This window comes from Babylonia areolata, chromosome 20, assembly GCF_041734735.1.
Source record: "Babylonia areolata isolate BAREFJ2019XMU chromosome 20, ASM4173473v1, whole genome shotgun sequence".
Classification (NCBI taxonomy): Eukaryota; Metazoa; Mollusca; class Gastropoda; order Neogastropoda; family Buccinidae; genus Babylonia; species Babylonia areolata.
This window is the reverse complement of record NC_134895.1, coordinates 47054809-47069098: the sequence shown is the minus strand read 5'-3', so window position 1 is coordinate 47069098 and position 14290 is coordinate 47054809. Positions and strand designations below refer to the sequence as shown.

Sequence of the window (14290 nt, the reverse complement as noted above, 5' to 3'; positions counted from 1 at the left end):
CACCCCCCACCACCCCCAAAATCAGAAGTCAAGAACATAATGGACAAGCTTTTTTTGGTGGTTGTTTATTTTTGAAAGAACATAATGGACAGGCTGTTTCGTTTATTTTTGTTTTGTTTTAATGTTTGTTTGTTTAAAGAGAGAGAGATGACTAGAAGGGTAGTATTAGAGACAGGAGGAATGTGTGTAGGTATACTTGCATTGATATGAATGAGGGTATGCAGAGAAAGTGAAGAAATGATGGAAGGATTTGATGGGAGGGGAGGGGATGTTTATGAAATACGGGACTGGATTTTCTCTTGATATTGTGTGAACGTGTTTCTACATTGTCTCACGTACTGACCTGGACTTTGATATGCCTCTGTATGCTCGGCTGGGCAAAAGGTAACAGTACCAAACACTGAGCTGGGCTACAGACAACAGTACCAAACACTGTAGAAAACAGTACCAAGCACTGACCTGGGCTGCAGACAACAGTATTAAACACTGACCTGAGCTATATAGACAACAGTGCTAAACACTGACCTGGCTACAGACAATAGTACCAAACACTGTAGACAACAGTGCTAAACACTGACCTGAGCTATATAGACAACAGTGCTAAACACTGTAGACAACAGTGCTAAACACTGACCTGGCTACAGACAATAGTACCAAACACTGTAGACAACAGTGCTAAACACTGACCTGGCTACAGACAATAGTACCAAACACTGTAGACAACAGTGCTAAACACTGACCTGGCTACAGACAACAGTACCAAACACTGTAGACAACAGTGCTAAACACTGACCTGGCTACAGACAACAGTACCAAACACTGTAGACAACAGTGCTAAACACTGACCTGGCTACAGACAACAGTACCAAACACTGTAGACAACAGTGCTAAACACTGACCTGGCTACAGACAACAGTACCAAACACTGTAGACAACAGTGCTAAACACTGACCTGGGTTTGATGTTCCTTGTGGTCAATAGTCCAGTTATGATGGACCACCCATCTCCCCACTCTTCCCCACCCCTCAACTCTGCTGACTGCCTGATCCTTTATTATCTTTCCTTTTTATCTTTTTTTTTTTAACGATAATTCAAATCTTTAATTTTAAAACTTTGATCACTATCACTTTGGAGCCAGGAATTTTTTATTTTTCATTTATGATCAATGTTTTGCAGAGTGGCAGTGTCATGTAACTGTGATGTATGTTGGGTGTCTCTGCTGTTCTGTTTTCCACTCTGCTGGGCCTATATATCTTTCTGACCTTATCAGGAATGAGAGAGTGTGGGAGTGTTCATGAATGGTTCATGTAAATTGTAACTTTTCTTTCATTTAAAGTGCACTGAGCTGTTAGAAAGGGTGATATACAAATGGACATTATTATTTTTGCTATTAGTAGTAGTAGTGGTAGTAGTACTCATTATTATTATTGTTGTTGTTGCTGTTGTTGTTAGTGCACTGAGCTGTTAGAAAGGGTGATATACAAATGGACATCATTGGTTTTTTTTGCTATTATAAGTAGGAGCAGTACTTATTGTTATTTTTATGATTGTTTTTATTATTATCATTATGGTTATTATGGTTATCGTTATTATTATTATGATTATTATTTATGTTTCCATTGCCCGTTGATGATGGTGACCCACCCTCTGTGTGTTCCTACAGGCTGTGCACAGTGTCAAACAGGAGGTCGTCTTTATGGAGGACTATGAAAAGAAAGAAAATGTGAGTATACAGGGAGAGGATTGGGATTGAAAGATGAGGAAAAAAGAAAAGAAAAAAGAAAGGTAGGTAGAGAGGGGTAGGGAGAAAGAAAGAGCATATGCACATGAGGGTGGTGGTGAAGTGGGGGCAGGAGGGGGAGAGAGAGAGAGAGAGAGAGGGAGAGGTGGAAGAGAGCGAGAGAGACAGAGAGAGAGGAGTTATTTGAGAACCACAGTCCTGCATCCTGTCTTAGTTTTGTGGAAGCCCAGTAGGATATTTTGATTTTTTCCCCACTTGCAAAGCATGTTCTGTTTTTTTTTTCAAAAACAAAGGAATTGCATTATGGACATGTATACATACATGCACACATTCCAGATAAACTGACAGCTATAGCTACTTTTATCCATGCACAAGTTCAATTGTCTACAGTCTCTCTCCCACTGTCATTGTGCTTTTTCCCTTGTATAGTTTTACTTGAGTTTGTCATTTGTGTGTGTTGTTTTGTGATGAAACATTCCGGTTTCATTGCAGTAAAGCATTCAGGTCTGTTCTCTTTGCCTGTCTTCTCTTCCTAAAGACACACAAGATACAAGAGATTTTTATATACATTGAACGAAACAAAACAAAAACAAAAACAAAAAAAAAACCCATAAAAAGTACATGGATCGCCCATTTGACATGATTATCTTGGCAAGAGGACTTTAGTAGGTCTTTAATATATATGTCATCAACACAAAAAATAAGCAGTAAAGGAAAATTGTATATTGTGTCATAATCATCTCATGAAAAATGTGACATTAGTGACCTTCTGATTGCTAGTGAAGGTATTTAGGTGAGAAACGTACAAGATATTACCCATCTATTTATGATTTTATGCTTTAAAAGATTTATATAGTTGTTTGATTTTAATATTACTTCATCATCTATATTATGTTGATGACACTGTGAATTGTGTATAAAAAAAAGATGCATGTGCCTGGAAAATATTCTAATTAACAAAAAATATGTAAAATCTTAGGCGATTGTTATAGGCTGGGAATTATGGTCAGTGCTGGAAGGAAAAGGTTACAGTTTATGTTTGTGGTTCACATGTGCAGTGGGGAAGCCATGTATTTAATTTTAGAACATACGGTAAACATAAGATGCTTTCTCTGTTTCAGTTGTTTTATTTCCTGGAGAACATGCATCCTGAGGATAAAGTGCTGGTGTTTTGTGGCAAGAAAGCTGTGTGAGTAACACCAATGAGTTGTTTGTTGCATTACGTTTCATGCTTAATATGTTTGATGCATTGTTGTGGAGAACCGAATATAGGGATTTACAGGCACGTGTATACACACATAGTGGTGCAAATGGATCCAGATATTATCGAAATAGTGTCTTCAGTAGTTTTTTTCTGATTGTTGTCTGATGGTTTATGGTTTACAAATTCAGTGTCTTTTTTCAGGAGTTTCAAACAGTGTGACACGAAGTTATTGTGCAAAATGGAAAAGTATAAAAAAAAAAAGAGAGAAAAAAATTCTTGACAGACTGCTGTATCAGCTCTGTCAGTGAGTTCATTTAAATGAAATCAGATGTTACTGTGAAATATCAAGCTTAATGTGTTACAGATGCTACACAGAAAAAAGTTGTACTTGAAAGATGAACTAATTGGGTACAAAATTACTATTATCAGGACTACTCATATAGAAGTAGAATGTTTCCCAAAACTGGTTATGGTCAGTACAAAATCACAGGCTGAAATGATCTGAAGTGTTGAAATACTTGTAGCATTAAAGAAAGACTCAACAAAATAATACTCAAAGTTCAGTTTTGTTTGGGTGTGGGGGAAGGAGGTGTTTCAGGTTTGTGGACTTGGCACAGTTTGCATTGTTGTATTGGTGGTGGTGTGTCTGAAATCACTGATTTCTTTTTTATTTTTTATTTTTCACAGGGTTGATGACATATCCAGTGATTTGACATTGAGAGAGGTGATCTGTCAAAGCATCCATGGAGATAGGTATGCTGTGTGTGTGTGTGTGTGTGTGTGTGTGTGTAGATAGGTTTGCTATTTAGTGTGTGTGTGTGTGTGTGTGTGTGGAGATAGGTATGCTGTTTGGTGTAGGTGTGTGGTCTTTTATCTCCTTAATTTTTTGTTATTAAGATATTCAGATCATGTGTTAGAATTAACAATCTGTTTATTCAGTTTTATAACTCAGAACATGTGATAGAATTCACAATCTGTTTATTCAGTGTTAGAAATCAGAACGTGTGATAGAATTGACAATCTGTATATTCAGTGTTAAAACTCAGAACATGTGGTAGAATTTACAGTTTATGGATTCAGTGTTAGAACTCCGAATGTGTGATAGAATGAACAGTATGTTTATTCAGCGTTAAAACGGTGTAACACGAGTCTGTCAGTCTGAGCTCTGAATGACTGTGTTGATTTCTAGAACTGTTTGGTCTTGTGCGTGGTTATCTGAATATGTTGTCAAGTATGATCTCAAGTTGCCAGTTGCCATCCAGCATTCCGCGTCTTATTCTTCTTTGGTTTTTGTTTTGTTTGCATAGGAATTGTGTGAGTCATTTTCATTTTGCCTCTTTTGTTTTCTTTGGTAAAGTTGTTGCATAACTGATTTATATGGATGTACTGCACAGAATTTGTGTACATGTGCCTTATATTGTCCCCTCAACCCTCTCCCCCAAAGAGATGATAGTATTTTGTTCTTCATCTGTAATTATCACCTCTTTTATGGGCTGCTTGCTGATGTTTCAGAATGAATGATTTGTTAGTTAATGTTTTTGAAATTCAGGCAGTTTCCCCAAGAAGAGAGTTTCATATATGTGCAGCACCTTTTTTCTTTCTTTTTCTTTTTTTCTGCCTGCAGTAGGTATTTGTTTTCCTGTGTGCTAGGTGTGTGCTACACACAGGACCTCAGTTTATCATCCCATGTGAATGACTAGCATCCAGACCACCACTTTAGGCATAGGGGAGGGGGAGAAAATACTGGCGAGTGCGAGATTCAAACCTAGGCAGATGCGTTACCACTTGGCCACCACTCTGCAGACACGTATTGTTAAAGATGAATTATTTATTCTGTTTTATTTTTCTCTTCTTTTTTTTCCCCTCTGTTCATTGTAACATTTTTTTGGTCTGTAGGATGTAACATTTTAATGTACTGAATGTGTGTGTGTGTGTGTGTGCTTGTGTCTGTGTGTGTGTCTGTGTGTGTGTGTGTCCAGGGAGCAGTGTGACCGTATTCAGGCACTGGAGGACTTCAAGACTGGCGAGGTTCGGATCCTGATTGCCACAGACGTGGCATCGCGGGGCCTGGATGTTAAAGACGTCACGTGAGTTATTTTCCTGTCTGCAAGACTGAGGGGGGTGGGTGGGGAGAAGGCGGTGTGTGTCAGTGCGCGCGTGTTTGTAAAGAGAGAGGGAGAGAGATCTCATGCTGATCACTTTGGTACAGTCATCCCCTTTGGCAGAAAATGTGGTTACCAGTGGTGGTTAACAATGGTGGTTTGTGCTGTAGTCTTTTTGTTTGTGTGTGTAACTCATGGGTGCAGCTCTTCTGTCTAGGCATGGAAATCATTTTTCAGATTTACATTAAAACAGAGCGTCTTTTTTGAAAGGAAAAAAAAAAGAAAGTGAAACAACAAAAAGCCCATGGGCTGTTCTATATCATTTGCCGATAACCCGTCAAAAAGTGAAACGGAATGCACCCGCAAAAACGGAATATGGCTGCATGTATGGCAGGGTAAAAACCATACTTGTAAAATCGCACATGTGTTCATACGAGTGAACATGGGAGTTGCAGCCCACAAACGAAAAAGAAGAAGAAATGGAAAGCTCTTTTTGAAAGCGTTGTTTGTTGACCCCGTATTGTTGAGGCCTTGAAAGGAGAGTGACTTGTCACAGCACCAAAATCATAGTCAAAGGTTTCCTAACGGTCGATTGAAGTTGTCAAAATGCCTATAACAGAAAGCGATCCCTACATGGCGCATGTTGATATCATTGTGAAAAGCAAATTACACACAGGCATGCATGCATGTGCCTCCCCCCCTGCTGCCCCCCATCACCCACCCCGTCTGCTATCAGGGCTCTGCCCAGCCTGGATCCCAAATTTTCAGCTTTTTAATTTTCTGCCAGTTGCATTCATGGTAACTGTGTGTGTGTGTGTGTGTGTGTGTGTGTGTGTCTCCCCTCTGTGCATCTCCTTTCACTTCATGATTTACATGTTTTTACTAATCTCTTCACAAGTCTGTATATTACAGAGTTTTGTGTTAGTTTATTTTTAAGTACTCAGATTTTTGTAGTTGTCTAAAAGCTGAAAAAGTAGAAGTTGTGCCATGCAGGTAGTCAGATGTATTTAGTATTGAATTGGATCTTTCTCAGCTATACCTGTTTTTCGAACCTGGGACCCTCAGATTGAAAGTCCAACGCTTTAACAGCTTGGCTATTGCGCCCGTCAGACTGAAACAATTTTACCACAAATCTGTCATCACAAAGAAAAGGATGCAGTCTGGATAAGTACAGGTGTGGTCTTTGGACATTGATCATGCTCATCCATAAGTTATTTTTCAGGTAGTTTTTGTTTGCTTTGAAAAAAAAAAATCTTAAATCTCAGATGCTTTTGTGGATAAGTGTACATGTATATGTATATACAGTCTTAGTACATTACAGTACATACATACATGATTGTGCTTACACACACGGTGCAGATTGTCACATATAAACCCACACACAGGCATATGCTTATGAAAAAAAGGTTGTTTATGATTTGTTCCATTTGCAGCCATGTCCTGAACTTTGACTTCCCGCGCAATATCGAGGAGTATGTGCACCGCATTGGCCGAACTGGAAGAGCTGGGTAAGTTACTTTTTCCCTCAGGATTGTGTACTTATTTTATTTCTACTGTGTATTATAGTGAGCATTGCTGTACAGGGTTTTTCTTTTTTTTTTTTTGTAATGGAGCACATATCCGAAAGTTCGGAATGAGGCAATGTAAGGCTTACAGTCAACAAACAATTTTTAATTTTTTTTTTATTAACATTGGAACAGTATTCAAATGTGACCTTGTAAAGTGAAAGTGTTGACATCATCTTCTCAGTAATTTTCGGAAAGACAGTGTAATCTGTCAGAGACAGTGCAAGAGACACAACCCAGGTAGTTTAGTGTTCACAAAATGTAAGATACACCCCCAGGACTATGCCAGCATATGTAGCTTGTATGTGGTTGATGATGATGATATTGATAGTTACAGAATGCCTATCTTTGGTCAGAGACCAAGCTCAAAGCACTTTACAAACATGGAGTCATTTGCACAACAGGCTGCCTACCTTGGCAGATCTGACTGAGAGCTGCTTTTGGGTGCTCATTATTTGTTTTGAAATCCTTTTGATATTTCCATTGGGGCACCAGTAGCTTGGTGGAGGAATTGTATAAATGATACCATCATTTTTCACCTACAACTTTACAAGGTGCTCTTGGGTATATAATTTGCATCCCTTGAATGAGAACCCCCCCCACCCCCCAAAAAAAACCATAAGGAAATTTCCAAGAATGAGGCATGCTCATGTATTGAGCATATGTCAGTTTACAACTGAGTGAAACTGAAAATTGTGAAATGTGACTTCAGAACCAGCAAAAAATGACAGCTTTTACTTTTGATTGTAAACTGTACGAAATGTAAAAGTGCATGAAATGAAGAAATGAAACCAGAAAAAGAGACTTTGTAGAAGACCCAGATTCAGTTAGATCCTTCTTTCTCGTGAATCATGTTTTTTTTTTTTTCCAGTGAAAGATCTGAGAAATCTGAACTTGAATTGTCTGATAAGGAAAGTTAAAAGTCTCTTACAGCCTGTAGGCATTCAAGGTGAGGTGCGTGGCAATACTTTACAGTTCTGCTTAGCAAATATTTATCTGTTTTTCATTGTTAGCATTTGCCGCGATGCCTGCTTTTTTGAAACTATGACACCTAGTGTTTGACTGAACTGTGAGATCAGTCGCCTTAGCTTAAACACAAAATTTGCATGTTTTGTTTTTGCCATTGTGCTCATTGATGAATGAAAGAATCAACTGTTGATGCTGTGCAGTGGACTAATTGCACAATAGAAGTTTGTTCATTTCTGTATGTTGGTGGTTTCTGATAACTATTCAATTCCTGGTATTTCCTTTAGACACCAGTTTTCTTCATTTTTTTCTCTTTTTTTCGGCTTGTGTTATTCGTAGTTCCTTGGTATGTGATTGAAATCCTGCTTGTACTGTTACTGATTTTATCCACCAATAAGACACCTATCTCACAGGTTAAGTTCAGGGGTGATGGTGGAAGGGAAAGAGAAATTGCCTTTTGATCTGAACATTGTGACAGTGACACATTTCCGTTCAGTAATGTACATTCCAAATATAATATACTGTGCATGGAATCTTTCAGACACTAACTAAACACCGAGGTATGTTGTAATTCGGAGGATGAACTATGCACTGGTGCAAAAAACTTGATTTACCCGAGATGGACCCTCAGCGCTGTTTTTGCCTGTAGTGCAATTGAATGCAGCGTGACCTATCTATCATTTCGGTCACATATGTCCGACTTGATAGACAGAAGTCAGAAGGTATTGTATTGTACAGTTGGGCCAACAGCAAAGTGAGAGCTGTATTAACAATGGTTTCTCCATTGCAATGGGAAATCATTTACAGCTTAGTCTTTTGTGAAGGATTATGACTCTCAGACTAGGAGGGAATATTGCACAAGCTCTTAGTGCTGCAGCCTTGGGGGCTAGTTGGCCTTTGGGAATCATCCCAACACCGACCATCCTAAAACTCTCTTGGCCGAGAGAGTGGGGATGTAACTTGGGCAAGACACTCTTCACTATATTCAAATTCTAGCCTAGATAGTTGGGACAGCAGGAACCTCCTCTGCTGTTCTGATGGTCATAGTCGGATATGACTGACAATCATACATGTATGGCATGGCATGGCATGGTTTCACTATTGTATCTGTTGTATTGTATTGTGAGAGGTAGAAGATTCAAGAGGAGAGATTGTTCACTTGATGCCACATTGTATGGTGGTTGTCTGTTTCAGTCGCACGGGACAATCCGTCACATTCCTGACGAGAGGTGACTGGCGCAGTGCTCAGAAATTGATTGACATCATGGCGGAAGCTAACCAGGTAAAGTGATTACTGCACTTTTTGTTAACAAAAATATCACAGAAGGAAGTTGTTTTTTGCGTGTGTGTGTGTGTGTGTTCACAGATACAAGCAGGCAGCTGCACGTATGCAGGACTGCGCTTATGCACACACTTATGCGCATACACACCATGAAACAGTCTGGTATCACTTATTCTGTTAACTGGTGCTAGTAATCTTATTGTGGTAGTGAAAAACTTCAGTACACTCACACACACACACACACACCACATAATACACACACACATCTCTATTGTACCCTCTGTCACATCATCAACCCGCAGTCCAGTCTGCAGTCCTGTTCTTTTTCGGCTGGTCCAAAGAATGACCAAGAAATCCACTCTGATAGGTACACAAATATATGTACATACATGAACTCGGTGCCTAAGAGTGTTTAGTTAACACAGCTGGTCAGGCATCTGCCTGGCAGATATGAACATATGACTGCACACAGCAGTGTGGAAACTGACCACTTTGTGTTGTTCCCTTGACAGGAGATCCCACCGGAACTGGTTGACATGGCTGAGCGATACAAGGCCCGACAGGAACGCGACGAACGGGAAGGTCGCCGTGGTGGTGGGCGTGGGGGTGGTGGGGGCAGGCGGTTTGGTGGAGGTGGTGGCGGCGGCTTTGGTGATTTCGATGACTTTGGCGGAGGAGGTGGGGGCAGAAGGCGTGGAAGGAGAGATGACGAGTATTTCTTCTCCTAGATCAGTGGGATCTGTGGTGTGACGTGCGTGGTGTGAACGTCAGGCTGAAGTATGACTCCCCGTGTGACCTCAGGACATTGTGGCGTTTGAAATCTGATCAAAACGAGATGCGTCACATGCCAGATTATTTGTATCGTCCATGCACGGACGGCAGCTGATCTCAGTTTGACATTGAAAAGAAGATGGGCTTGTATGAATCTCGTGCCGGACACATGTGATGTGTTTTGTTTTCTGGTCATTGCACTGAGGTTTCTGTGCAATTTTACTGTAAAGTGCAGTTGAGGTTTGTGTGCGTGGGGAACAGAAAGTATGAGGTGTGTAGGTTGACTGGGAAAATACTTTGTTGTGTTTATTTGGACTGATGGTGCTCCCTCCGCGCAGTTTGTGGTGGTGCCAAGATTTATGGTTTGATGTGTTAAAGGAGATGATTGATAAACTGATGCCACAGTTGTATATGTGGTGTTTTGTGAAGCATGTAAATACATTGAGAATAATTTTGCTAGTACCAAAGGATTAGGGTGGAGAACACAATGGAGTGTCCTGTTCAGTATGGGTAACATTGTGCAGACTGAATTTGAAGGTGAGTAGAATACCAGATCACCTGACTGCTTCCCCACATTACAGTTATTTTAAAGATATTTTCTGACTGCCATTCATTATATAGGTTTCCTGTCAAAGAAGATTTAAGTTGCGTTAATTTACATTGGTTTTGATGGACCACATGGAGCACAAGTCTCGCTCTTCTCTCTGCTGTCTGTCAGCAAACTGTTGTAAGAGTTTCCTTTTAACTGGCTGTAGTGCACTGGCTTCTGTTCCCACCTTGAAGCCGTTTGATTTTATTATTTTTAGATTACTATGGAACATGCAGTAATGCAAAAGGGAACAGGTTAAAAGAGAAGTGCTTTATAGGCCAAGTGAAAAAAAAGAGAAAGTGCTTTATGGGTTATTCAGAAACAAAAGAAATGGTTGAACATAGCAGGTTTTTCTTTGAGTGGAGGGTTGTTTTTTTTTGGTTTGTTTTATTATTTTTGTTCACCATTTTCTTCACCCCCTCTTGGGGGTTCATATTAAAGTGTATGGGAAACGATAGAAAATGTTACACATAGTGTCGGGTTTCCTTGGCTTCATCTCGCCTTTCAAACCAACCATTGATCTGGTTGGAAATAGCGCACTCACACCACTTCATCCTTTTGACGCCAGATGATGATGACAAGTATTGACATGTTGATGGGAACCAGGTAAGGTTTTCCTGGACAGTTTGTCCAAGGTGTGTCCTTTCTTTGAAGCTGTGATACAGGAAATCTGGATGACTGGTTGTACAGGTCAGTCAAAAGTCATCGTTGAAGTTGGTGCTTCATGTTAATATTTTTTGCATTTTCAGGTATATGCGTTGTTGTTGTTTTTTTCTTTTTTTGAACTAGCAATGATTTTTTTAATTTTTATGGAAATGTGTGAACAGTGAAAAGATGTGAAATTATGTTATTGTGCATTGTACTTAGATAATGTAGGCACATTAAAGTTGACAGACATTCATCATTTGACTGTGGCAGTATTGTTCACAAGTACTTTGTGTTAGTTGGATGGGATTTAGATTAAAAAAAACGGCCCAACAATCAGCTTATATCACAGATTGACATAAGTTTACATTTAGGCCAACAGCAAAGTGAGAGCTGTATTATCAATGTTTTCTCCAGTCAACTGGAAATCATTTACAGCTCAGTCTTTTGTGAAGGACTATGACTCTCAAACTAGGAGGCAAAATTGCACTGGCTCTTAGTGCTGCAGCCTTGTGGGCTAGTTGGCCTTTGGGAACCATCCCAGCGCCGACTGTCCTAAAACCCTCTTGGCCGAGAGAGTGGGGATGTACTTGGGCAAGACACTCTCCACTATAATCAAATTCTAGCCCAGATAGTCGGAACGGCAGTTGCCTCCTCTGCTGTTCTGATGGTCATCGTCAGACACGACTGGCTATCATATAGATTTAAAAAAAGAAGAAAAAAAAAGGGGGGTGAGGTTGGGGGGAGATATTGGAGATTGGAGATATGAGCAAGACAAGAGGAAGCGGTAGAGTGCATCAGGAACTGAATGGGGAGAGTGTGTGAGCAGCAACAAAACCCGGTAATTAACTAACTGTTGTGAAGAGTAAACAAGCGAGTGAGAAACGGTAACAGTGTTGTGAAGAGTGAATAAGCAAGAGAGTGAGAAAAGAATCATGTTACGAAGCATGAATGAATCAGAGAGAGAGAAACGGTAATTGTGCTTTGAAGAGTGAATGAACCAGAGAGAGAGAAACAGTAATTGTGTTTTGAAGAATGAATGAAGAAGAGAGAGAAAACAAATTGTGTTTTGAAGAGTGAATGAACAAGAGTGAGAAAACAGTAATTGTAGAAAGTGAATGAAGAGAGAGAGAGAGAGAACAGTTGTGCTTCAATGCAAGAGAAAGAGACACAGTATCTTAACTGTGAAGGAGTGAGGAAGGGATAGTAGCTGGATCTGGGTGCAGTTGGAAAACTGAATTGGTACAGTGTATAAGCTTGAGAATTGGAGAACAGTATTGGCTGGGGAAGAGTATATATGTATTGTTGGACGCACTCGAGTCGGACCATGACTCAGTGCCTTGCTCTTGACTGCCTCCCTGCGCTCACAGTTGGGGGAGAGAGTGAGCAGAATGTCACGTAAACAGTACTGGTGTTGATAATGTGTGAGCAGATTTCAGACACTTATATGATATGTTATACTTATTATATTTCATTATTTTTCTAAAGTATTCTGTGTATTTTGTTACTTTTATTCACAACAGATTTTTCTGTGAAATTCAGACTGCTCTCCCGAAGGAGAGTGCATCGCTACAGTGCAGTGCCACCCATATATTTATTCATTTATTTTCTGTCTGTAAGTTTTTCTTTTGCCATCAGAGTGGATTTTGCCAGGAACATCCCTTTAGTATATTAGCAAAAGCCAGTGCATGCTGCACTTGGGGCCTCAGTTTATTGTCTCATCCTAATGACTAGCACCCAGATGACCACTCGACTTGTACTGAAAGGCCTGGTTCGTATGTGGGACTCGAAACCGTGGACACTTGCTTCCTAAGTGTACCAAAAGCTGTATGTGTAGATGAATAGTCTGTTTTAGAGTGATGCATACACATTGTGCACAGGAGACAAAAGGAAAACAAAGAATCAAAACATGTGAAGTAATCGTAATTTGGGTTTGAAAATAATTGTAAAAATATGTTCAGTGGTCCAGTTGTACTGGTGTTATCAGCACAAGAGCATTCTGAATGTTTGTACAATGGGGTTTCTCAGTGTGTTGGTGAACATTTTGTCTGTGTTTTGTTGTTTTGTCCATGAGCTTTACTTACCCCCTTATTTCATTTCTTTTTTCATTGTTCTTATAATCTCAATTAAGATGTTCCACTCTTAATATATATATTCTGGAAATTCTTGTTGTGGCAACTCTTGGCTGTACTAAATGCATATTTATTTGTTGTTCTTCATCAGTCTTTAAAATAGTGTTTTTATCTCATTGTTACTGTGTTCAATATGAAAATCTCAAGTCAGACATTCATGTTGTTATGGTTTTCAAAATGGAAAACATGTTTCATCTTGAAAATTTTGTTTTTTTATAATTATTAAAAGAAAATCCAACAGTTCTGTTGCTGTAACTGGTATTTTGTCATTTTAACATACCTCTGGGGACCAGTATATTTTTTACTGTACTGGTCCACAGGACAACTGGAAATTTCAAGCTATTTCTTGTCCAGTATACCATCCTATAATGTACCGTTAAGGAAAATAAAATTTCTGCAAGAACAGTGAAGGAGTACTGTTTGGGACAGGTCACCCAGTACATGATAGTCCAAGTGGTGTTGGACTTTTCAACTTGAATACCAGGGTCAGCATCAGTATTTCTGCCAGGTAAACATGTGCACTATCATGTAGTGCCTTTGTCCCCTTTGTGTGTGGGATGTGTGGCCATGCAGACTGTCTGCCTTGAACCATGTTTGATATTGCCTCTAGATGTTTGCTTTTCTCGTTATTTGTGATGTTCTTTTAGAAAGACATCCTCAAGTTGAACCATGGATTCTACTCTGGGTGCTACTGTGAAACCTATTTTTTTCTGATTCCAAACCTTTCAGTTAACTGCAATTTCTCTGACATCAAGATGGCCTTTGACTGTGACACATGTTGAGTCCTCTCCACCAGAGGTCCATGCAGGTAGTGCTCAAAGAACGAGGTAAGATATAGACAGGGTTCAGAACCAATTCCAGGGCTTAAATAGTCCTGGTAAAAATGTTTTTCCTTCAGGGTATGAAAAATTGAAATTTTGATAAAACCCTTCAACATTCAACAGAGAGCATTATGTATTTAAATGGAAAAACAGTGATGAAAAATTTAACATTGATACTAGTATATCCGCCAGTATCTTTTGTCAGCAGACAGTTTTTGTATTTGGTAAGGAATTTTTTTTCAGTGTGGTCTTTAAAGTGGAATTTTGATTGGTCACATCTGTGGGAGCCCAGAATTCATGTGGGGGAGAAAGAGGGAAGTGAGGAGAGAGACTCAGAGAAGAAGGGGGGATGAAAGAAAATGCAGTCGTTCCAATCAATACAAATTACAATACAACTACACAGTTTTCCCCCATTTTAATAGAAATATACAGTATGCACAACACAAGTTCACTGCAGGCAGAAACACAATAT

At 39.6% G+C, this 14290-nt stretch overlaps 1 protein-coding gene across 2 annotated transcripts in view; it reads left to right on the top strand.

The window, feature by feature from the left end:
• LOC143294659 (putative ATP-dependent RNA helicase DDX43) overlaps positions 1–13459 on the top strand; it is a 32511-nt gene extending 19052 nt beyond the window's left edge. Inside the window, exons 17-24 of one of the 2 annotated variants that reach the window (XR_013056911.1) lie at positions 1664–1723; positions 2863–2930; positions 3633–3698; positions 4925–5032; positions 6481–6555; positions 8773–8860; positions 9373–11752; positions 11797–13459. Coding sequence is in view for 1 of the 2 variants with exons in the window: in XM_076606038.1 (XP_076462153.1) it covers positions 1664–1723; positions 2863–2930; positions 3633–3698; positions 4925–5032; positions 6481–6555; positions 8773–8860; positions 9373–9588 (681 nt within the window). In the remaining variant the exon portion in view is untranslated. Of the gene's footprint in view, positions 1–1663; positions 1724–2862; positions 2931–3632; positions 3699–4924; positions 5033–6480; positions 6556–8772; positions 8861–9372 lie in introns of both variants that reach the window. The other variant, XM_076606038.1, reaches the window with a different exon arrangement.
• The last annotated feature ends 831 nt before the right edge of the window (positions 13460–14290 follow it).